The sequence below is a fragment of the Antechinus flavipes genome, chromosome 6 (assembly GCF_016432865.1).
Source record: "Antechinus flavipes isolate AdamAnt ecotype Samford, QLD, Australia chromosome 6, AdamAnt_v2, whole genome shotgun sequence".
Lineage (NCBI taxonomy): Eukaryota > Metazoa > Chordata > Mammalia > Dasyuromorphia > Dasyuridae > Antechinus > Antechinus flavipes.
In genome coordinates, this window is record NC_067403.1 from 91,365,764 (window position 1) to 91,392,825 (window position 27,062).

Sequence of the window (27,062 nt, forward strand, 5' to 3'; positions counted from 1 at the left end):
AATATTATGTTTTTCATAGGATTAGATAAGAAACCCTAGAAAAAGAGAGCTTTTGCCTGCTCTTTTATCTCTCATCTATCCTAGGCAAGATCATTTATCATTTTAGAGAAAGATAGCACTAAAAGAATTAACTTATAAAATATCAAACTGTTATTCCATAGATGAGTCTAATATTTAAAATGTGAAAAAGAAAAAAAAATCATAAATCCAAAACTGCTTTGAATTTACACACACATACACACACACACACACACACACACACACTCTGAATGGAAGAAGTATACCTAATTTCATTTCTTTTGTTAATATATCCTCCTCAGGGCATAATATGTCCCATAACATAAGATATATTCAATAAATGTTAATAAATTAAATCATGTGGATAAACATAGGTAACTGTCTTTCCAATGCATTTTAAACCTGATCCTATAGATTACTAGGTTATGTAGTTGAGAGAGTTACAAATTTCCAATCAGGAAGATGAGTTTAAATTTCCTTATTCCTTAATTCCTTAAATATCAACGGTGTAACTGTGAGCAATTCACTTAGTCTCCATCTGTGTCATTTTCCTTATCTGTAAAATTAAAATATTAATAGGGCCCACCATCCAAGATAGTTATAAAAACCAAAAGAAAACAATATAGGTGAAGGACTTGGAAAACTTTCTATCTCTTTCTCTCTCTCTCTCTATTTCTCTCTTTCTCCCTCATACCCCTCTCCTACTTTCCCTCTAACATATAAGTGAATATGTATAAGTACACATATGTATATGTATATGTGTATGTATAAGTATGCATATATACATATATGTATATTTGCATACATGAATACATAATTGTAATTTTAAGAAGCCTAATCATGGCCTTGAATCTGTGACTTCATCAGTTAGGGAGCTTTTTAGTCAGGAAACTCTATCAGTATAGATGAAAAATAGTAAGAGTATTAAAGGTTATCTAAAGCACTGAGAGGTTAAATAATATATCAATTATCACATTGTCAGATATAATTTGAATTTAGATAATTTTATTTCTGAGGCTAGATCTTTTTCCCATTCTGCCTCTCAAGTAACTAAAATTAAAAAAAAAATCATATTAGGTATTTTTCATGTAACGGGAAAATTATGTTTAAGATTATTCATCTATCTAATCATGGACATAAATAGAAAAAATTCTCAACCCTTCATTTAACTAATATTTATTAATATACAGATATATGTTATCTTATGCACTATTAAAGAGATATTTCAAATCTAATTCATAGTTTTAATTAACTCCAAACTTGGAGTCATCAAATGAAAGTTCTTGCAAATCCTGGAATTGCTATGAGAAGGGGCTTACCAGAAAATGCTAGTTAAATGATATCTTAAAAGTAACTCACTCTTATTCTAATGTTATCTATGTAAAGCTTTTTAAAAAGTAAATTAGAGGAGCAAGATTATGTATTTTCATAATTTAAGACTCACTCATAGATATATCAATTTGTCAAGCACATAACATAGAATTAATACTTCTTTATAGAAACTATATTATTTATCAAATCAATAGAATTCTGGGCCTGGAAACAGAAAGACCCACCTTTCTGAGTTCAAATATAACTTCAGATTTAATTTAACAATCTCTGGGAAACTCACTTAATCCTATCTGTCTCAGTTTCTTCATCTATAAATGAGCTGGAGAAGGAAATGGGGAACCACCTTTACCAAAAACAAAACAAAACAAAACAAACAAACAAAAACAACAATATCATGAAAAGTTGAATATGACTGAAAAGACTCATCAACAATAAGAATAATTTCTCAGTTAAACTAAAAAAATGCAGTTTTTTGCCAGTTCCAACTTAAAGGTATGATTGAATTATGTGATCACATTTGCTTGCTAACCAGTTAACTTGAAGTCTCTGTTTTGTTTCCTGTAAAAAGAAACAAATTAGACTGACATTCTTCACTAAGAGACAGTTCTGTCCTTGTTTCTTGTCATAAAAGTAGGAATAGTTTGATCTCTTTCCAGTTAACAACTATCAAAGTGGTTTTAATCCTAATCAGAGATTGGGGCACTGTTGATTTTGTGGCCAAGATTATTTGTTGAGGCTCATAAAGCAATTAACTTTACCTAATTGTCAGACTGGCATGATTGTTTCCATCTGAAGGCCAGCCCACCTTTCTTCAGCTATAGTCAATTGTTACATTCTCCAATCACTCAGACTTCTTTTCCTGAAACACAATAGAGAGGGTTCCCTCTCATCCTTTGTGGTCACTAACCTAAGGGGGACAGTCTGACCTACTTTATTAACAATAACAATTAACAAATAACAATTAACTGTTATCTTGCTCAAAGAAAACATGCCTCAATCCCTCTGTTATTGACATGTCATGATATATAGATTTGAGAATTCATAAATATTTATGCCAGAATAAGCATTCACATGTAGAGCTTTACACCCTAAAGAGAATAATAAAAATATATGAAAAAGCAACAGAAACTTTCCAAGAACAAGTTATCAAAGCACTATGAAATATACAACCCTTTCCCCAATTCTCCCCCAAAACACCCCTATAAAGTAAGTTTCTATATTCTGAAAAACAAACAAACAAACAAAAAAGCTTTACTGCTCTTATTTAACTATGTCAAATATCAGCTTGAAGAATCATAGAAACTTAAAAATGGAGATTTGTCAAAGAGAAAATCATTTAATATATAAAATGTGATTTCTCAAGTGTCAGAAGTGCCATTTTTTCTGTCCAACTTCTTTAACAGTCTTGATTTTAATGCAGAAACAGACTGACAAATGCATAAAAGACTATTTTTAAATGGCTTAAGGAAATAAAACATTTTAAAAAGAAATGAAAGTCATGACACAATAATCAAGGCCTATAGTAATCTAGTATTTGATAAACTCCCAAACCAGCTTCTGGGATAAGAACTCACTTAACAAAAATTGCTGGGGAAAATGGAAAAAAAATATGTCAGAAACCTGACATAGATACATCTCACACCCTGTACCCAAATAAGGTAAAATAAGTACATGATTTGGGCATATAGGGTGATACCATAAGCAAACAAGAAGAACAAGGGATGATAATTCACCTATACGATCTTTGAAGAAGGGAATAATTTATAACCAAAGAACAACTAGACAATTTTATCAAGGCAAAATGGATAACTTTGATTATATTAAATTAAAAAGGTTTTATACAAACAAAATCAATAGAAATAAGATGAAAATGGAGGTAGAAAGATAGAAAAAAAATCTTTATAGCCAGTGTTTATGATAATGGTCTCCTTTCTAAAATATATAGAAAATTACATCAAATTTATAAAAATGCAAGTCATTCCCCAATTGACAAATGGTCAAAGGATATAAACGATTTTCATATGCCAAAATTAAAGTCATCTATAGTCATTATATATCACTATTGATTAGAGGAAGGCAAATTAAAAATGATCCTGAGGTACCACTTTACACTTCTCAAATTAGCTAAAATGACAGGAAAAAATAATTACTAGTGTTGCAGGTGAAACTCGGACACTAGTGAATTGTTGGTAGAGTTGTGAAATGATCCAATCATTTTGGAGAGCAATGTGGACCTATGCCCAAAGGACTATAAACTGTACATACCCTTTGAACAGTATGCTCAACTGTTAGACTTGTTATCTAACAACAGTACCATTATTGAGTCTGTATCCCAAGAAAATCATAAAGGAGGGAAAAAGACCCACATGAGCAACAATGTTTGTAGCAGCTATTTTTGTGGTAGCAAAGAATTGGAAAATGAGCAGATGCCCATCAATTGGTAATGGCTGAAAAAGCTGTGGTATATGAAGGTAATGGAATATTATTGTTCTATTAAAATGATGAACAGCCTGATTTCAGAAAGACCTGGAAAGATTTATATGAACTAAAGGTGAGTGAAACAAGCAGAATCAGTAATGCAATATACACACTAACAGCAAGAAAGCAACTATGAAAGACTTGGTTTTTCTCAGTGGTTCAGTGATCCCAAGCAATCCCAATAGACTTTGGTTAGAAAATGCAATCTGCATCCAGAAAAAGAATCATGGAGATTGAATTTAAATCAACACATGATATGTTCACTTCTTTTTCCTCTTCTATGGCTTTTCCCTTTTGTTCTGATTTTTCTCTCCTAACATGATTCATAAAGCAAAATATCTCCAAAATAAATAAATAAATGTTAAAAAGAAAAGAAGTCTGAAAAAAAATCTAGGGAAAATACTATACTCAGGTTCTTTATGTTATTTAATGTGGCAACTCATGATAATGAATTTCCTTAAAACCATATTACATACATCCACACATGTTTATTTTTAGACTTGCATAAATTTTCTTACCATTATAAAATCTATAATTTGAAATAGTCCTAAATATGAGGATGATAAATATCAAGTAATTTGTACCATGCCAGACAATTGAATTAAAAAAAAAATCTAAAGTTGGAAGTTATAATTCAGAGTCCATATTGTGGGGGCACAATGATAGATTTTGTAGGTACACAAATTTGGATGTGAAAATTATAACTTTATTTAACTTTAAGTGATTCCCATTGTAATTCTAAATACTTTATTTTCTACATTTAAAATAATTACTCTAAAGAATCAATAGGCTTCACTAAACTGACAGGATTCAATGACACATTAAAATAGTTAAAAACCCTTGTTTAGAGAATGTAAAGTAATTTTGTTCTTATCTACTTTTCTTGTAGAATGCAAGCTGAGTACAGGGATTTTGTTACATTCACAGTGCCACTGTATTTCCATGTCTGAAATATTTATTGAATTCATCAATCATTTGAATTGTGAAAAAATGAAAAGAATTCAAAGTTGAAAGTGGAAAAATTAGGACTAATATAAGAAGACTGAAGAATGAAAAGAATGAAAGCTAGATTAGGAAAATTGAAATTTATAAGACATAATAAAAAATCAATGTTCTAATTCTTTTGCAGAACTAATATTCTAGATCTCTGGTAAAGAGTAAGGGATTTTGCAGAGAAATGGGCATTAGAGAAAGGGCAGAAAGTGGAAAGTAAAATTTTAAGGCATGGAGTTGAGAGGTGATAGTACGAAGAAAACTGAAAAAAAATGATCAATCTGAATTTGCTTGTATATGCATAATATTGGAATAAAAATAATAAGGCTAAGAATATACTGAATATCTGAGTACACATAATAGACATATAAGAGTTAATAGCTGAGTAGAATTAATAGATGAGATGATTAAAATATAGAATTTGTCAAAGGTATATTAAGGTTTTCACAAGGTAAAATGAATTAAAGATCCAATGATTGTTATCAAGGGTCTATTTCTATATGCTTAATCAATAATGTCCCTAAACATTATGAGTTAATTGCTTGAAAATGAAATGAGGTATTCAGTTTTCCCCTGGAGAGCTGAAGTCCATCAAGGAAAGTCACAAGCTTTGTTTTTGTCAATCAGGGTTGCACATGAGATATATGATCAGAATGTGTCCTACTGGATAGTTTCAGTTGGATAATAATTTGTAAAATGTGTACTATATGCTGAGTTCTATGTGATAGAACCATACAGAATATATATATGATATATATATGTGTGTGTGTGTGTGTTAATCAAGTTTCTCCTATAAAGGAGCTTTCCATCTATTGGTAGATCAAAGATACTTAAATGTGTTAGAAGATAAAATTTGAAGGACAAAAGAAAAAGAAATTGGGGAAAAAATTCTACAATTTGAGAGAGAGAGAGAGAGAGAGAGAGAGAGAGAGAGAGAGAGAGAGAGAGAGAGAGAGAGAGAGAGAGAGAGAGAGAGAGAGAGAGAGAGAGAGAGAGGAAAGAGCCCAGCATATAGATCTATCTAGTTGCCATCATATGTGAAGAAAGAGCTTGTAAAAATTCCATGCTGCTTCTTTGGATAAGAACAGGTAAGTAAGCAAGAAAATGACAATGAGGTTATGAGTGATTAAAGTAACAAGACACCAGGGCAAGTCACAAACAATGTAAAAACCCAAAGAAAACAACTTCAGTTGTGGGGAGATGGCACATGAGGGTCCAATATATGCAAAGATAGTTTAGGCTAAAAATCATTGACTCCAACTTGTCATTAAAAACAAATGAAACCAAGAAAAATGCTCATACAGTTCATTATATCTCTCTTCACTATGGTACAAATTTCTTAATAGTATGTTTGACACCTGTGTTTTTATTACATTCCTCTAATATATTATAAACCCCAGGAAGGCAGGGACTCTGTCTTTTTTTTTAATCTCCTCTTGCAACTAGTACAGAGCAGTGCACACAATATGCACTTGATCTATTTGTTGAATGAATGGATAGTCTTTGAGTCATGATTGTTGTAGTTAAAATATAAATAGATCATTTCTCAGCCATATTAATAAGCATGTCACAAAGAAATTTCAATATGAACATTTATGATAATTAATCTTGCTAGAAAAGAAATGATATATTAATTCAATATCCCAAACTACTTATTCCCACACAGAAAGTGAGCTGTGCTGTGATGCATTGATTTCACACGTTAAAAATACTGAATATACACACAACTAATTTAAAAGGAAGTATCATAGATTTATCTCTATTATATTTTTAATTCCTGGTTTATTTTTTTTTAATTGGGAAAAATTTGTGTACGCGTACACAATTTTTTTTTTTAATTAGGAAAAATTTGTGTACGCGTACACAGTGTGTTTAATAGTACCAAAAAAACTCTACATAAAAAAGAATTGCTACTTTCTCCTAGTTGTCATTGGTATTCTTCAAACATAAACAGAAGCTATCACCTAGAACTGTACTATATAGAGACTGAAAAAAATTGTCATTGGTAAAATCTAAGGTAGTTCAGCGATATGGAAATATCTTTTGCCTTTCCCAGATATATTGTAATTGTCAGTCAGTCAAGCACCACTTCATAGCTTAAAATATAGGTCTAAACACAGCACTACAAAACCTAACTTATCTGATTAAGATTACTAAAATTAAGTCTAAAAGAAGAAAATTTTCAGGAATATTTATTAATACTTATTGAAATCCCCAATTTTTTAGCTTTGTTGCCATGTAGATAAGCACTGACACTTTTCTAGAAATCCCTCACCCGAATCTCAGTTGTCGTGCACAGTGTCACAATGAATGTATATTACTGAGTAAAGAAAGCAGGAAAAAAGAACCAAAAACCATCATAAACTGAATCTTGTACAGCACTTACGGAATGCTCTGTAGAATTCTTCAAGGGCTAGATGCTTGTCCGAGTTAAAGTCATCATATTTCAGTAGATCAAACAGTGAACAGTCAGACAGATCTTTGCCAAGTTCATCCTGTTTTATTACCTGACAAGAAAATTATAACCATGAAATTACATTGGGGTCTTTAGAGTTTTCCAGTATAATTAATTGTTTCTAATAATCATTTAATAGATCATTTGAAGGCTGCTATGAGGCAATGAACTGAAACTATGTAAAACCAAGGATTTCTAAGTACTTTATAATTATTTATTATAGTTCAAAAGTTAATACTTGTAGGACCATGACACTGAGTATACATAAAAGTTCATGAAATAAGAGCTATATAATATTTCAGCACTGAAAACATACTCTAGACTTCCACTTCTTAAAATGTAGTTCACAACCCCATATGGGGTCTCATAATTGATATATGATCATATAGAAATTATGATTTGTTATCATTAAGTGCTTGATTTGTATACTGTATGTACCTGAGATCATGTAAAAATTTCTTTCTTGAAAAGGGGTCATGAATGGAAATAGTTTAAGAAATCCTGCTGTAGACTAGCACCAAAATAGTCTTATTATTATTAATGAAGACAAGACCATTTAGAGATAATGCTTTGGACTGTATTCTCCCTGCCTTAAGACAGAAATAACATCAAAAATTCACAAATTTAGAAATAGGGTGGGAAAAGGGAAAAGAAAAATAGGGAGATAGGGAGAGAGAAAAAGAGAGAGGGAAAAGGGAAGGGAAAAAAGAAGGGAGGGAGGGAGGGAAGCAAAGAGGGAGGAAAGAAGGAAGATTCTCTACCTCCAAATGCACCGTTCTTTATATTCCACCATATTGAATCTATTCTTTATAAACTACACTATCATTTTTTGATGAATTAGCCCTTTTCTAATCCTTTCTCTATTGCACAAAGATTATATTGAGGAAAGGTAACATATAATTGGCAACACATTAGAGAATTTGGGAATGACCATTAACTATTTGTGTCAGGGACTGGCACCATCAGTATGACTACTAACAATGCTGCTACATATACCTATTGATATAGATGGACTGAGAGAGCATGGTGAGCTGTTTCTTTATTGTATAATCAATTTTCATGAAAGATCGTAGATTAAACAAATGGGATTTACAACCATAACCTTTTGGACTCATTTTCAATTATATATACATATGTGTGTGTGTGTGTATGTATGAATGTATATATTTACACTAAAGCATTCATGCATAGATACAGAAGCAAAAAAGACTAAGTCACCTAATAAGGGACATATAATAAATACATTTTTTTTAAAGTTTGTGAAAGAATTTTAGTTTCTAAGTTCTTAGTTCAGTACACTCTTCTCAGCTAAGAAAATTGGCTATGCCAGTATAGTTAGTATCATAGACAAGATTGAGACCCATATGTTCCTAATTCAAAGATTGGCCTCCTATCCACTAAAGCAATTGTTTCTTCTCTGCTACATATACCACTTTTAATGAAATTTAATTTATACCATGTCCTCAGCTATCTGATCTAGAAATAGAAATCAATGAGAAAAATGGAATTATTTTTTCTTTCCTCATAAACATTTTTCCTAATTTACGCAAGGCGTTAGCAATTATCATTATGATATACTATAGAAATTCTGACCATCTCTATAAGATTGAAATTCAGTTGATTAATTTAATAATATCTTTTCTTAAGAGACAATGGGGTGGGGAGGGAGCTAAGATAGTAGAGAGAAGACAAGTTTTTGGCTGAGCTCTTTCTGGCTTCCCCCAGATGAATACCATATCAAGCCTCTGAACTGGTTTTGGAAAGAACCCACAGATATTTGGAATGTAACAAATTTTCAGCAGAAGTGGAAGGAAGAGGAGGCAGCCCAGTGCACTAGCACAACACAGGGAAGCCCAGGGCATCCCAGGGGTAGAGAGGCCTCCATGGCTGTGGTAATCTACCAGGAGGCTCTTAGCCAAAATACAGCAGCATTGGCTATTCTGTATTGATTCAGAAGCCAGTGGATCAGCAGATTAGGTATAAGACCTCCAAGGCAACTACAAAAGGCAAATAATGAGCCCTTGAACTCCAGAATAATGTGCAAATTAGCCACATTCACCCAGCACAGAAAAGAAGCCTGATACACCCCCACAACAGTGAGAATCCTCTCTTACCTGTAGAGGAAGCTTGGAACAATATCCCCTTTTCCCCAAGAGCAGATTTCAAACATTTAAAATGAGAAAAAATCAAAAAGAGCTCTAAACACACATAGTTTTTATGGAGACAGAAGAACAGACTTCAAACACTGAGGACACTAAAGGCAAAATATCTTCAGATGAAGCCTCAAAGAGTAATATAATTTGGTCTCCACTGACAAGGCTCTCTTGGAAGAATTAAACAGGGATCTTAAAAGAGAGTTAAAGAAAACTGAGGAAAGGAAGTGAGAGCTTTGAAAAAGGAAACACAGAAAATATCTGAAGAAAATCACTCCTTAAAAAAATAGATTTGGTGAAATAGAAAAAGAAAACCACTCTTTGAAAAATAGAATTGGTGAAATGGAAATAGAGAACTACTCTCCAAAAATATATTTGGTAAAATGGAAAAAAATTCCAATGAACAAAACAATTCATTTAAAAATTCAACTAGCCAAATGCAAAAGGAAGTTAAAAAGAAACTAAAAGAAGAAAACAATTCACTAAAAATTAGAATTGAACAAATGGAAGTGAAGGAAATGACATATCAATATCAGTCAAACAAAACAAACAAACAAACAAACAAAAAGAAAAAATGAAAAAAAAAATAAAATACCTCATTGGAAAAGCAACTGATATGCAAAATAGAACCAAGAGAAACAATCTAAGAATTACTGAACTATCTGAAAACAATGATGAAAAAAATAGCCTAGACAACCTCTTTCAAGAAATAATCTAGGGAAACTGCCCTAATGTTCTAGAACCAGAGAGTAAAGTAGCCATTGAAAGAATCCACCAATCACTTCCTGAAAGAGACCCCATTGTAAAAACTTCAATGAATATTGTAACAACATTCAGAATTATCAGATCAAGGAGAAAATGCTGCAATCAGCCAAAAAAGAAATAATATAAATATCAAGAAGCCACAATCAACATTACTCAGAACCCACTTTACAGAGATCAAGGGCCTGGAAAATGATATTCTAAAGAACAAAGGAGCTTGAACTATAGCCAAGAATCAACTATCACAAAACTAAGCATTATCTTTTAGAGAAAAAAAAAAAAAAAGATGGGGATTCAATGAAATAGAAGATGTTCGTTTATTTGTGATGAAAAGAGCAGAGAGCACACACACACACACACAAAAGATCTTCAAATACAGAATTTAAAAGAGACATAAAAAGGTAAAAAGGAACAAAACAATTATGTTTGTTTGAAGGGTAAGATATTTACATCCCTCATAAGTTATGGTATATGAATTGGAATGGAATATTACTGTTCTATAAGAAATGATCAGCAGGATGATTTCAGAAAGGCCTGAAAAGACTTATATGAACTGATGGTAAGTAGAACCAAGAGACATTATGCACAGCAAAAAGAAAATTATATGAAAATCAATTCTGATGGACATGGCTCTTTTCAACAACAAGAAGATTCAGACTAATTCCAATAGACTTGTGATGGACAGAGCCATCTACACCCAGAGAGGGGACTGAGGACTGAGTGTAGATCACAGCATAGTATATTCACTTTGTTGTTGCTGTTTGCTTAGTTTTTGTTTTCTTTCTCATTTAATTTCCTTTTCGATTTTATTTTTCTTGTGCAGCATGATAATTATGGAAATGTGTATAGAAGAATTGTACATGTTTAACATACATTGGATTACTTGCCATTTAAGGGAGAAGGTTCAGAAAAAGGAGGGAGAAAAACAATTTGGAATACAAGTTTTTTTAGGACTGAATATTGAAAACTATGCATATATTTTGAAAACAAACTATATTAAAATAAAGTGAAAATAAAAATGGAAGATACAAAAATGTTTACATTCTTATATGGAAAGATTATATGCTTAACTCAATAACTGTATCTTTGATAGGGTATACTTAGAAGGTATAGATAAAATTTTACTTTATTGTGATGATATAAAAAAGGAAATAGCAGTGGAAAAGAGATTGTATGAGAAGAAGAGGAAAGAGTGTAATGGGCTGAGGTTCGAGTTGATGCACTGAGGTCCCAAGCACATAAAGCTAAATAGTAATTGGACCATACTCTATTAATATATATATACTTGGAGAAAGAATGGCTCCTGCCCACTCTTTGTGCAAGTCATGATGTGTTGTATAGGAAATAACAATTTTGGTGGGAGGAGGCAAGGGAGGGGAAAGAGAAGTGGAAAGAGAGACAGCTGGCTGCTTTCTTGACACAGCTGCTCCCATTGCTATTGTGACCCCCCTTCAACTCTGATTCCCCCTTCACCTGCAATCCCCCTTCACCTCTGCTGGCTGGCTTCCTGTCACAGCTTCCCATATTGCTATCGCAATCCCCATTCACCTCAAAAAGAATAAAGATTGAAGATTTTTCCCTTAACCTGAATTTCTGACTCTGGCTGATTTTAAATACGCAGTCATCACATTTGGCAGCCAAGTGTGGGAACCAAGGATCCTACTTTCACTGAAGAAGTCTCCAGTGACCACGAACTTAGGTGAGTATCATAGACAAATAGGGAACTTATTTTCTTAAGGACTAAACTACTAATCATTTTTGACTGAAATGGGACAGATGCTAGCTAAAGATTCTCCATCCCCATGCCCCTCTCCACCCCCACCCAGGAGTGGTGCTATAGAAAGCATGCTTAAGCTAATAGAAGGACAAGGGCTACTTATAACTTGGGAACAGGCAGCTAGACTTCTGGGTACATTACAACACGCCTCCCCTTGGTTCTTAGAGAAAGAGCAACTCTCTCCAGATAATTGGAAAACCGTCCTCATTCAATTTCAATCAAGACATTCTATTTATACAATATAATACAGTTGGCCTTAAGAAATCGGAAAAGTTATAGAAGAAAGGGAAAAAGCCCTAGGAATAGCCAAATGGGGAAGCCTGATATAAAGGAGGAAGATAATGTACAGATTAATGACCATATCCCCATAGGTCATGGAGACTTAAGTGAGGCTCAAGGATGTGGTGAATCTGAGGCAGCTTCAGCCCCACGTAAGGAGTAGGTAATCAACTCTCCTCCATCAACTCTATCCTCTGGGATGGAGGGAGGAGGAGTAGTGGGAGGAGGGGGGGAGTCAGTTACAGCACCAGCACCTTCTCCCCAGCATCCAGCTGCTCCTATGACTAGATTGCAAAAGGGACTAATTAAGGCCAAGGCGGAAGGAAGAAATGTATCGGAATTTCAACATCACATTTTTCCTGTAATTCAACAGCTTAATTCTTCAGGTCAAGAAAGTAGAAAATTCGCTCCTTTTGATACAGAAATCCTCAAAGAACTGAAAAAGACTTGCACTCTTGATGAGGCTACATCAGCTTATATTAAGATGTCATTACAGGATTTGGCTTTTGAAATCTTGACCCCTAATGACTGGAAATCTATAGCAAGGGTATGCCTAGAACCTGGACAAAACTACTTGTGGCTTTCTGAATATAGTGAGCTTTGTAAGATACAAGCCCAACAAAATAGTCAAAGTGGAGTTCATGCTGCAATCACCTATGACCTATGTCCCTATGCAGATGTCGTAGTACAGATTAATTATTCCATAGCAGCATATGAGCAAATTGCTGCTAATGCTATCATATCATAGGCTTCTCTCCACAATAAAGATGACAAGGGTGAGGACTTCACAAAAATAACACAAGGGCCAAATGAACCCTTTGCTAACTTTGTGGGACGTTTACAGATAGCTATCACAAGAACAAATGGGGAAAATGCAATAACAGACATTTTGATAAGGCAACTTGCTAAGGAAAATTCTAATGAGGTTTGCAGAAGAATTATACTAGGACTGCACAAGGATGCTCCTTTAGAGGAGCTTATAAGATGCTGTGCCACAGTGGGCACAAATGCCTTTTATAGCCAGGCTATGATGCATACTTCCCAAGATCCTAACATGGGAAGACAGGGTCCCTCCTGGCAAGGGACTTCTAGAGAAACTCGTAGATGCTTTCAGTGTGGAAAAGTAGGGCATATGAAAGCTCAATATTGGTATAGAGACAGAATGAGAAAACAGAGTGAGAGAACAAGACCCAATACCCCATGTCCAAAATGCAACAGAGGCTTCCACTGGGCCTCAGAATGTAGACAGATTTAGGGAAACAGGATGAGGGGCCCAGCTCCAGGGCCAAAGGCAAAAATCACTTGGGGCATGATGGCAGCCAAAGGTGCACCCAGAGAGTGCCTACAAGTCCAGTACCCAGACATGACCAATCAGCCAGAAAGTCATATGATGGGAGAAGGGGATTAAACAATCAACCAGCCAGGAAGCAACCTGATGGGAGAAAGGAATTACAATTGGGGAGAATAGAGCTGTATGCAGCTGGGACAACTGAAATACCCCCTAGCGAGGTGTTCCTCTCCAGCCTATGGATCCCTTGCCTCCAGGCACAGTAGGCTTGACCATTTCACCTCCTTTGTGTACGTATAAAACAGTGTCCATCCACACACTGATGTGGGAAACTAGGGAATGTGTAGATAATATCCCAGTCACTAATACAGGTAGACAATGTGTGACTTATCCCCCAGGAGAAATAGTAGTATCAGGTTTACTCATACAGAATCCTAATAAGCAACCTGGTGATAGTCACCCAGATTCTGACTCCAGACCACAAAATCCAGGAATATACTGGACAGCAGTTGTAACAGCTGACCGACCTACGCTCACGATCTATATAAATGGCCTACCATTAGAAGGATTGGTAGACACAGGTGCAGATCATACGGTCATTAGAGGTGCCAATTGGCCCAGTCACTGGCCAAAAATTAAAGCAGACACCTACATGTCTGTTGTAGGAGGATCAATAGCAGCTGAAATTAGTGCTGCCTCTGTGAGATGGACTTTTGAAGGCAAAACAGGAGTTTTTACTCCTTTTATAGTTGAAAAAATCCCCATCAATCTGTGGGGAAGAGATGTTTTACAGCAATTAGGGTTAAAAATGAGTACTTTGTTTTTTTAAGCAGGGCTGCTGTTGAAGGCCTGCCAACACTTTCACCTGTTCCTATCCAATGGAAAACTGATACACCAGTATGGATAGAACAGTTGCCCTTAGGTAGCATAAAATTCAGGCCTTATTAGATATAGTACAGGGGCAGCTTGAACAAGGGCACTTACAACCTTCTCTAAGTCCTTGGAATTCCCCAGTGTTCATTGTAAAAAAGAAATCTGGAAAATGGAGGATGCTCACTGATTTAAGAAAAGTGAACAGATGGAAACTATGGGAACTCTTCAACCTGGACTTCCATCTCCTACTCAGTTGCCTAGAGAATGGCCTCTTTGGGTCATAGATATTAAGGACTATTTCTTATCCTCTGGATAAGGAGGATATGAAAAGATTTGTCTTTTCAGTGCCCAGCATTAACTTAGCTGAGCCTTACAAAATATATGAATGGACAGTTTTGCCACAGGGAATGAAAAACAGTCCCACTATGTGTCAAATGTATGTTGCTGCTGTTCTTGCTCCAGTAAGAAAAGCATTTCCAAAAGTTCTGCTATTACATTATATGGATGATATATTGGGATGTGCACCTGAGGAACAAATGTTAGAAGCATGTCTACAAAAGACCATAGAAACACTAAGGAATTATAAATTGAACATAGCTGAAGAAAAAATTCAAAGACCCACTCCTTTTCAATATTTAGGATACGAAGTATACCCTAAGATGCTTACAATACAAAAACTGTACTTAAAAACAGAGAAGGTAAACACCTTAAATGCTTTTCAGAAATTGATAGGAGATATCCAATGGATGCGACCAGTGTTAGGCTTGACTACCTATCAGTTACAACCATTATATGACATTTTAAGGGGAAACAGTGCTTTAAATTCACTACGCCAGCTTACAAAAGAAGCTCAAGAGGCTTTGAGAAAAGTTGAACTGGCTTTATCCAATGTGGTTGAAAGAGTCACTCAAAAACCCTTGGAAATATCAGTTTTTGCCACACAAGAGGCACCCACAGCAGTCCTTCATCAAGGAGACAGTGTGATAGAGTGGGTGAACCTCCTGGCACAACCAGAACAAAGCCTTACTCCTTACCCAGTGCTTGTGGCTAGAATTTTGTTAAAGTCCATTAAGCGAGCAGTACAATTATCTGGGACAAGACTTGACAAGCTATACACCTTTTACACCAATATACAATTAATGTGTGCTGTGAGACCATCCCAGAGTGGCAAATTTTATTAGCCATGGTTCCAAATTTTGCACATGGGTCTCCATTAAAGATAACTAGACTATGACATAATTAGTGATGGATTCTTGAAGAAAAAGTTTCTAAAGTTCCTTTTAAAGGACCAACTATCTTTACAGATGCATCCAAACATAATTTTTGTGCTGTCTACTCTCATGACTTAACTATAAAGAGAGTAGTAAGAACTCTTTTTCAGTCCACTCAGCAGAATGAATTGTATGTGATCATTTTTGTTCTTACTTACTATCCAGGAGACATGAATATAATATCTGATTCGGCCTGTTCGGTAGGAGTGGTACAAAGAATTGGCACAGCCCTTGGATCCTCTAATATACATCAGCTTTTTAAGAAACTTCAAGAGCAAGTGAGAAAGCATCCAGATAAGATTTATATTTTGCATGTCCACTCTCATAGTGGACTTCCAGGTCCCATTTTTGATGGTAATTCAAAGGCAGATAGCCTTCTAACTATGTTGGTCAATACTCTTTATTCCAAGAAGCCCATGCATCTCATTATAAATATCACCAGGCTGCTCAAGCTTTACGTTTACAATTTGGACTAATAAGAGAGGAAGCTAGGATCATAGTAAAAGCCTGTACGGCTTGCCTTACTTTCCATGCTCCTACACTGCCTCCAGGGAAGAACCCTCTTGGGTTTGAGATCCAATGAAATCTGGCAAATGGATGTGACCCATTATAAATCTTTTAGTAGTCTCTCTTTTATCCACGTTGTAGTAGACACCTTTTCAGGATTCACTTTTGCAATACCAGCACCAAAAGAGACAGCCCGAGTGGTCACTGAATTCCTCACACAAGCATTTGTCATTATCATACACCCATAATGACACAATTGCCACAAGCAATAAAAACACACCACTGGCATACCTTTTAATCCTCAAGGACAGGCAACAGTAGAGAGGAGAAACAGAGACATTAAGATGCTGCTCCAAAAACAAAAGAAAGGGGTAGCCACAGGTAACCCTAGAGAACTTCTAAATCTAACCCTTTATACTATTAACTTCTTGATTTTTGACAAAGATACACTGGCTCCAGCAGACAGGTTTTATAACTCACTGGAAGGGCAGTGTCCAGTGCAAGCAGCTCCACTATCTTTAGATAATCACCAGGTGATGTGCAGAGTCCCAAAAAGTGGTGAATAGAAGGGACCAGATAGGCTAACTGCTTGGGGGACAAGGTTTGCTTGTATCTCTACAGATGGAGAAGGAGTCAGATGGGTGCCAACGAGCCATATTCGCCTTGTCCATCGCAGAGAGACGGAGCAGACCCTTGAAATGAAGGAGAAGACCCAAGAAATATCGGGTGGTTCTGTTGCTGATTGTGCTCACCATTGAAAGAGCGTGGCAAATTACAGCATTTGACTCATGGACATAGAAAATTGTTGGACTTGAAAACCCTCAGGAATCATTGGATTCTCTGAGACATGATAAGATTGTTGTAGGACTTGAAAACACTCAGGAATCTTTGGATTCTCTGAGATATAAGACTTGAAAGCCCTCAGGAATCATTGGATTTTCTGAGAAATGATAAGACTGTTACAGGACTTCAAAATCTGCTGGAATCATTGGATTCCCTAACACATAAAAAGACTTTTGCAGGACTTCAAAAACTTGGGGGGATCATTGGATTCCCTGACATGTGAAGCAATGGACAATAGATTGGTTTTAGACTATCTCTTGGCTGCTGAAGAAGGCGTATGTGTGACTGCTGTTTACATACCCTCCTTCTAGGACTTCTGGCAATCTTTTACAACACCATGTTGATTTATATTGTTTATTATACCATTACTTGCGTGTACAATTCATGTTTGTTACACCACATCAAGCCTGCGCTGACTGTGGGGAGGGTCATCACTAATAACCTCTGTGTTATTGCTATTTGCTTGTGTAATACCTCCCATGCTGATGGGTTTGTGCATAATAAGACCCTTCAGCCCAGAAACCCGCTAGCAACCCCCATTTCCCTTTTGTGCTTTTCATTTCCCTTCCTGAGATATCAGGGAGGGCGTGATTATCTCCTTTTTAGTACTTTCACCTCCCTTCCTGAGAAGTCAGGGGATCGTAATCCCCTCCTTTTTGGTGTTTTCACCTCCTTTCCTGAGAAGTCAGAGAGGGTGTGATCACCTCCCCTTGGGGGCTCTGACCTCCCTGAGGAGTCAGAGATGGCATGACCACCTGTGTTCTAAAACAAAAGAAAGCAAGAGATGTAATGGTCTGAGGCTTGAGTTGATGCACTGAGGTCCCAAGCATGTGAGGCTAAATAGTAATTGGACCATACTCTATTAATATATATACTTGGAGAAAGAATGGCCCCTGCCCACTCTTTGTGCAAGTCATGATGTATTGTATCGGGAATAACGATTTTGGTGGGTGGAAGCAGGGGAGGAGAAAGGGAAGTGGAAAGAGAGACTGCTGGCTGGTTTCTTGACACTGCTGCACGCATTACTATCGTGACCCGCCTTCCCCTTCAATCCCTCTTCACCTGCAATCCCCTTTCACCTCTGCTGGCTGGCTTCCTGTCACAGCTGCCCATATTGCTATCACAATCCCCCTTCACCTCAAAAAGAATAAAGATTGAAGATTTTTCCCTTAACCTGAATTCCTGACTCTGGCTGATTTTAAATACACGGTCATCACAAAAGAGGAGGTAAAAGGAGGTAAATTACATCATATGAAGAATCAAAGAAGACTTAATATAATTAGAGAAAGAAGGAAATGGGATGGGTATTGTATGAATCTTAATCTCTTTGAATTTGGCTCAAAGAGAAAATATCAGACATATTTAGTTTAATGCTGAAAATCTTCTCACCCTATAAGGAAATTAAAAAGGAAAGGGGAAAAGAAAAGGGATGGTAGAACAGAACTAGAAGGGGAAAGTGATAAGAAACAGGGAAAGGACTGTAAAAGGGGAGAGAGGCATTGGTCAGAAGCAAAGTACTGGAGGGAAAGAGAGGAAAGAAAGAGAAAAGAATAACTTGGGGAAAATAAGATGACAGGAAACAGAGAATTAGTAATTTTAACTATGAATGTGAATGGGATGAATTCTCTCATAAAATGGAAGTAAATAACAGACTAGATTAAAAGCCAGAATCCTATAATGTTGTTTATAAGAAACACATTTAAAGCAAAGTATGCATACAGAGTAAAGGTAAAAGGCTGGAACAGAATATATTATGCTTTAGTTGAAGGGAAAAAGCAGGGGGAGCAATTCGGATTTTAGATAAAGCAAAAGCAAAAATAAACTGAATTAAAAAGATAAGGAAGGAAACTTCATTTTGTTATGTAAAATGCATAAAATGTTATGCATTATGTTTGCATAAAGTTGTTATGCAACAGTTCTCTTTTATTGTCCTGACTCAGTTTCCCTAATTATCCTGACTCAGTCCTACCTGGGTTTTCCTGCTTCTCAGTTCTGCAACCTCCCCTCCCTCTTTATCAGAATATTTGATAAGAATAAAAGATCTTATGTTTTAGAATATCATAATTCCTCTCCCCATCCCAAGCTATTAAAATGTCAGATACTCTCTTATCAAGATGCCTCTCCCCATCTCTGGTGCCTCCCCGTGATTATGTCATCTCATCTCCAGAGGCTCACCTTACCCTGTCAGAGTTTTGTTCCTACTCTCAGTACCCTGACTCTGCCCCTGCCTCAGTCTACCTTCTGTATCTGAGCCGTTGTGTGTGTGTGTGTGTGTGTGTGTGTGTGTGTGTGTGTGTGTGTGTGTGATTGAGAACTCTGATTGTTTGCTGGATTCTTGGAGATTATAGTCTCATTCAACCCTGGGATCAAACCATGGATCCATTTGATCCCAGTATATTTCTCCATTTAATAAATTATTAAATACTCTCTAATCTCTATCTTGCTCAGTTTCTCCAGCACTACAGTCCATCTATAATGAAGTAATATCAACTAAACATATATGCACCAAGTGGTATAGCCTCCAAATTCCTAAAATAGAACTTAAGAGATCTGCAAGAAGAAATACAAAACTATCCCAGTGGGGGATCTCAAACTTGCTCTATCAAACTAGATAAATTGAACCACAAAATAAATAAGAAAAATTTAAGGGGGTAAATAGAATTTCAGAAAAGTTAGCTATGACAAAGCTTTGGGAAAATGGAATAGAGAAAGAATTATACCTTTTTCTCAGAGGTACATGGAACCCACATAAGAAATGACCATGTATTAGGGCATAAAACCTCAAACATCAAATGCAGAAAGGAAGAAATAGCAAATGCATCTTTTTCAGATCATGGTGCAATAAAAATTACATGTAATAAAGGGTCAGGGTAAAGTAGACCAGAAATTAATTGGAAACTAAATAATGTAATCCTAAAGAATGAGTGGGTGAAACAAAAAATCCTAGATACAATTGATAATTCCATCCAATGACAATAATGAGACAACATACCAAAATTTATGGAATATAGCCAAAGCAGTTCTTAGGGGAAATTTTATATCTCTAAATGCTAACTTGAATAAAATAGAGAAAGAAATGATCAATGAATTGGACATACAACTAAAAAAGATAGAAAAAGATTAAATACAAAACCCTCAATTAAATACCAAATTTGAAATTCTGCAAATAAAAAGGAAGATTAATAAAATTGAAAATAATAAAACTATTGAACTAATAAACAAGATTAGGAGTTGGTTTTATGAAAAATCAACAAAATAGATAAAACTTTACTTAATTTGATTAGAAAAAAATGAAGAAAATCAAATTGTTAGTATCAAAAATGAAAAGGGTGAATTTTCTACCAATGAATAGAAAATTAGAACAATAATCAGAAGCTATATTGCCCAATTGTGTGCCAATAAATCTGATAATCTAAGTGAAATGGATGAATACATTTAAAAATATAGATTGCCCAGATTAACAGAGGAGGAAATAAATTACTTAAATAGATCCATTTTAGAAAAAAGAAATTGAACAAGCTATCAATCAACTCCCTAAGACAAAATACCCAACAAATTAAAAGAAGAAAGGATGATCTACCTCTAGGTAGGAGAAGGAAGGAATCTGTGGTCAAACCCCCTCGCCCCCCCAAACTGGAGTGTATTATGAAATGCAAACTGGATAATTTTAATTATGCTAAATTTAAATTTAATGCATTCACAAGTGAATTCTACTAAACATTTAAAGAACAATTTATTCCAATACTATGGAAACTATTTGGAAAAGTAAGGAATGGAGTCCTACTGAATTCCTTTTATGGCACAGAAATAGTGTTGATACTTAAACTAGGTAAGGTCAAAACAGAAAAAAAGAAAATTCAGCATATTTAACTAGCAGCCCTTTTTGTAATGGAGAGGAATTGGAAACTTAGTAGATACCCATCAATTAGTGAATGACTGAATAAGTTATGGTGTATGAATCCTATGGAATATTATTATTATTATTTTTAATAATGATCTGGGGACAGCTAGGTGGTGCAGTGGATAGAGCACCAGCCCTGAAGCCAGGAGGTCCTGAGTTTAAATCTGAGCTAAGACAATTAACACTTCCTAACTGTGTCACCTGGGCAAATCACTTAACCCCAAGCACTTCAGCAAAAAGCAAAAAATAAAAAAATAAAAATAAATAATAGTAATGATCAGCATGATGAGTTCAGAGAGGCCTGGATTGACTTACATGAACTGATGCTAAGTGAAATAAGCAGAACCAAGAGATCATTGTATATGGCAACAACAAGAGTACGTGATGATCAATTCAGATGGATCTGGCTGTTTTCAACAATGAGATGATTTAGGCCAGTTCCAAAGGACTTTTGTTGGAGAGAGCCATCGGAGAGAAGATTATAGAGACTAAATGTGGATCAGAACATAGTATTTTTGCATAGTATAAGGTTTTGCAAGAATTAATATTGAAAACTCTCTTTTCACATATTTTGAAAATAAAAAACTATTATTTAAAATAAGAGAGACAATATATTTCTTGATTGATACATAAATATTGGGCATAATTCCTGTATCATGTTCTAATCTATTTATACAGTGTGACTGGAGAGTTAAGAAAGTTCCTTTATTGCAGAGGTTATCTCTGTAGCAATCTTATGGGGCTTCCATGTACTTTTCTTCTTCTGTGGAAATAAGAGGAAATAATGAGCCTCTCATGAGGTAAGAACATAAAGTGAAATGTGACAGAGCTTGTGAGATATTCTATGAAAATCTGCAGTTTCTTTAAATCTTTTATCTACTTTTAAAATTTATATTGACTGAACTGTAACATAAATTAAATAGCAATATAGAAATTTTAATTTTATTCATGGTTTTAGAGTCAGGATCACAAAGTATATAGAAACAATTAGGCACAGTGTTATGCCAAATTGCAGATTCCTGAGAATCAAATGGAAAATAATCAGTGTGAGCATTTATACCTGGAGAATTGGCAAATGAAGAAGGGCTTTATTTATTGTTTTGTTGATTACCTATACTTAAGAAAATGATAGAGAAAATACCAACAATACAAATTAAACAAGTATATTATGTATATATTTTGGATACTTGTAATGGGCTGAGTTGATGCACTGAGGTCCCAAGCACGTGAGGCTAAATAGTAATTGGACCATACTCTATTAATATATATGCTTGGAGAAAGAATGCCCCCTGCCCACTCTTTGAGCAAGTCCTGATGTGTTGTATAGGAAATGACGTTTTTGGTGGGTGGAGGCAGGGGAGTGGAAAAGGAAGCGGAAAGAGAGACTACTGGCTGGCGTCTTGTCACAGCTGCTCACATTGCCATTATGATGGTCCTTCAGCTCTGATCTCTCTCTGCTAGCTGACTTCCTGTCGCAGCTGCCCATATTGCTATCACAATCCCCCCTCACCTCTACTGAGAATAAAGATTGAAGATTTTCCCCTTAACCTGAATTCCTGACTCCGGTTGATTTTAAATATGTGGTCATCACAGATACTGAACTGGTTAAAAAAATAACTAATATTTATATACTGTCTACTATGTGCCTAATGCTATATTAAGGTTTTTTTTTTATTTTTTTTTTATCAATATTGCCTTACTTTACCTTCATGCTAACCCTTCAATAATTAAGTACTATATCTTCATTCTACAATTATGGAAACTATGGTAAATTGAAGTTATATGAATTGCCCAAACACATATAGATAGTAAATGTATCTCTCCAGATTTGGAAACAAATGTTCCTAACTTCAGACCAAGTACTCTGTCCACTATGCCATTTAGCTGTCTCATAACCAAGTAGTTGTTAAACAATTGCAAGCACATCCCTGGTTCAGCTCCTTTGATATATAAAAGCTGGGAATTCATATGAAAGTCACTTAATGTCTCAATACTCCCAAACTACACTCTAAGATAAAGAAAATGTCTTTGTCTATAATTGCACTAACATATGAAACTTCCACACTTTGAATTCCCAAAATTGATGAAATCTCATTTCCAAAATACTTCCTAACCCATCCTGCCAAAAAAGGTACACCTTCATCAAAATTCAGATTCTTACCTTCATCCAAGAAAAAAGGAAATAGTATTTTTTTTTTACCATTTTCTAAATTCCTTACCCTGATTACATATGTTCAGGTTAAGATGATATTGGCATGTAATAGAAGTCTTTTGGAGAAGACAGATGGAAGAGTAAATGTCCTTTGAAAATTTTACATATATTTTTGCCATGTTTCTTCTTGAGCACAGTGTTGGTCATATAGTAGAACAATGAATTCTTAATATATTGCTTATATGAACTATTAAAATCAATGTCAGCCAAGAAATATTTGAATGTTTTTACAATGTTAAGATTTGTCCATTAGTTGACTAGATGGGACTTATTGGTTTAATTCCATAATTTTAAATGAAAACTTTAGCCCTGAATGGTACACTTTAATAACTTTGATCCTCCATGTTAGTAATATAAAAAGTAGGAGGAAGATAGAATTATGAATCCAATAATTACTTTTAATATCATCATTGTTATCACCGTTCTTGTTCATTTGAATCTTTAATTCAGAAGAATTATTTGTGATTCTTCATGACCCCATGAATGATACCCCTCATGGGAATTTCTTGGCAAAGGCACTGGAGAAATTTGCCTGTATTAACATTATATGCTAAGTTTTTTCACTCGTTATACTGATTTTTTTGGTAAAAATAAAACACATTTCAACTGAGAAATATATTTGAAAATTACTTCAAGTAAATGAGGGTTTTTTCTCTCAAAAAAGATTTTCCACAATATTTAAAATAATAACCATTATCAAGTTCAAGTAAATAATAAGATATGTGTCATTTTGTATCTGAGATGCACAGATGCATTATTTTATTTTTACAATATCCTTAATGCAAATAAGCCAAATTCATAAGACTAGATTTTACCTATATCCTTTTACCCAAAGGATTTAATTCAACAGAATGTCAATACTGAGAAAATAGTTCTATCAACATGAGGAGTACCCAAATGCCTCTCTTTCTCACTCTGGCAGCTGCTAAGATCATTGTCATTGGCTTTCCCCCAGATACAGTTTCCTAGGTACACAATTATATTCATGAAACCTATATGGAATGACCTAAAATCTGCTCCAGCTGGACTTGCTTTGACTAGGTAAACATTAAGCAGGTTGATCAGTCCCAGACCTCTGAATTCCCCAAACCATCTAAAAATTGCAATTATCATGGAAAAAAACAAAAGAATGCCTTTTTCCTCATGCCCGTTTCTTTTCCTTTCTTTTGGTATATATATATGTATGTATATAGGCATTTATATATTTTTTTCTGTATTCATTGCTTTTTTTTTTCTTTATGAAACAAAATGTGTTTATTCTTTCTTCCTCTATTTCCCTTCCTACAAATGAATAAAACAAAACAGCTTCCCTGGACCTCCCATCCCCAACAAATATTCAGTCAAACAAAATATATTTCCTCACCAGCCATAATCAAAGATACATCTGTCATTCCGAATTTTGAATCTATGATTGCTCACTTTTATTTATTTTTACTAATACAGTATATTCAACTAACTCAACAGAATATAAGCTAACACTTATATGGCATTTTAAGATCTCCAAAGTTCTTTGCATATAATTTATTTGAACCTTGCAATATTCTTAAAAGCAGGATTCTACAGATATTATCAACCTCATTTTTATTGATGATGAAACTGAGCCTAAAAAATACTGACTAATTCAAAGTCACATAATAGTTTATATTTTAAGCTTCCAATAATGAAAGAAAGATGAATATTTTCCAAACTACATACAAATAGGAATCTGCTTATAGCTTCAACCTTATTCAAAAAGTCAAATATGTAAATGATTTTGAGCTCACTATTATGAATTCACTCGCTTTTTACACCCTATTTATCCATGCTCATTTTATCATACTCTTTTCCATATTCTTCATAAATTTGCCACAGAAGGTCTATCCAAAGTGCTAGAGGCTTACCTAACTTTCTTTTAACATTAAAGTATTTCAGTGGAGTGCCTGACCAGCCTATGCTCTTTTTATACTCATATGTTTCTGAAATGACATTCTATATACAACTTCATAATTTATCATTTCTGTAATGTATCATTCTGTAATATAATGTACAATATTCTGTAATGTAAAAAGACAGAGTATTACTGTCTACTGTGTGTCTCTTCATAGCCTTTTAGGTAATTTTCAATATCAGTTTTTCAAATGATAGTATTCTATAACATATAGTCATATAAATGACTTTGGCCTAAATTTTAATCTAGACTATTATGAATAAATGAACTATGGCCAAATACATGGTTTTCAACTATTCATGGAGAGAGATTTTTTATTGATACAAATCCATAAGAAAAGAAAACGTTAAGAGCAATAATTGGGTGGTCTGGGTCCTTCATCATGTTTTCTATTTACATGATTAGAAATGAAAATGAAAATCAATAAGAGCAATATCAAATTTGATGAAAGATTGGCAAAGTATTTTCAATCACTGGTGGTAATTAAAACACACACACACACACACACACACACACACACACACACACTATTTTACTTTGAATATTTTCATTTTGCCTCACAGGGCATCACTGAATATTGATGTCAGATTTTGATATCCAACTGAAGCACTTCAAAGAAAAGTCAGTATAATTAAAATTCTGCTTATGATTAAAAAAAACAATTTTAATATTTTAAGTTGTCACATTGTCAGGAATAACATTTTCTGGAAACTTACTTGTAAAATTCCCTTCTAAGGCTTCTAGCTATTTTTACAGGGCAGAACAGCATCCTAACCAGGTATTTGTTTTTTTTTTTTTTTTAATATCCAAATATGCAAATCTATAATTTCCAACTTAATGTGTCCTAATTCAAAGACCAACTTTAGTGTTCTATACCACAGGATGACTTTCCTTATCCATACAATTTTTAGTTCTTCCAATCAACATTGTAAATATTTTTCATAGACTTATAGGTGATGCTCTAGCTTACAGACATAATTATTTAAATTGGTCCTCCTTATACCTGAAAAAGACTGTTCTAATTCTTTTCTCTTGGAATCTCTAGTTTTCTTTAATACTCAGTTTAAGCATTGTCTTTTAAAACAGCTTTTCTCAATACTTCTGGAACTGCCAGTATCTTCATTACTAAAATCATGTTGTATTCATTATGTATATATTTTGTGTAGAAGTAAATATTTACATGTTTTCTCTCCATTGAAATGTAAGAACCTTCAAAACAAGGATGATTTTACTCATACAATTGAATCCTGGCATCTAGCAAAGCTCTTGACGTATAGTAGCCATTTAATAAATGTTTGCTTGATTGAATGATTGAGTGTTGATTATGCTATTGCCAATGTTTCTCTTTTCTTAACATTTCCATGCCCCTTAATTCTAATGATCTCCTCCTGTAGATAATTTTAAATATCTTTTATGTTTTTTGCATAGTGTCTTTCCCATAAACTTTGAGCTTCTCATTGGGAGCACATGTTAAGGACCATGGATAAGTGAAGGGGCAGGTCAAGTCTCCGAGAGTCTCCACAGCTGTCAATTATAACATTGGAAGGAGTGCAAAGCAGCCTTTACTAACACAGATGTTCCTTGTGGATTGGGAATGAAATAAATTGGCAACTAGAGGGAAGAGGACAGAGATCAGAGAATGCAACTGCCTTTCAGTCTCCTTGTATCATCATCATCCTCTCACATGAAGAAATCCATTCTAGAGGTCCGAGTTAGACCTCCAGCAGCCACTGGCAGGTGGTTCCTGTATCACAACAAGCATAAATTGCCTTTTACTTTTCTTTGTATCCTCAGTGCTTAGCACCGTATCTAGAACCTAGTAGGCTCTTTTTTTTTTTTTTAATATCCAAATATGCAAATCTATAATTTCCAACTTAATGTGTCCTAATTCAAAGACCAACTTTAGTGTTCTATACCACAGGATGACTTTCCTTATCCATACAATTTTTAGTTCTTCCAATCAACATTGTAAATATTTTTCATAGACTTATAG

The 27,062-nt window shown here is 34.7% G+C and overlaps 1 protein-coding gene across 1 annotated transcript in view; it reads right to left on the reverse strand.

Moving 5' to 3' along the window:
* Nucleotides 1-27,062, reverse strand: part of FSTL5 (follistatin like 5) — a 994,361-nt gene that overhangs the window by 441,671 nt on the left and 525,628 nt on the right. The window contains exon 6 of the mRNA XM_051966050.1: nucleotides 7,208-7,328. Within this exon, the coding sequence (XP_051822010.1) occupies nucleotides 7,208-7,328 (121 nt within the window). The remainder of the gene's footprint in view (nucleotides 1-7,207; nucleotides 7,329-27,062) is intronic.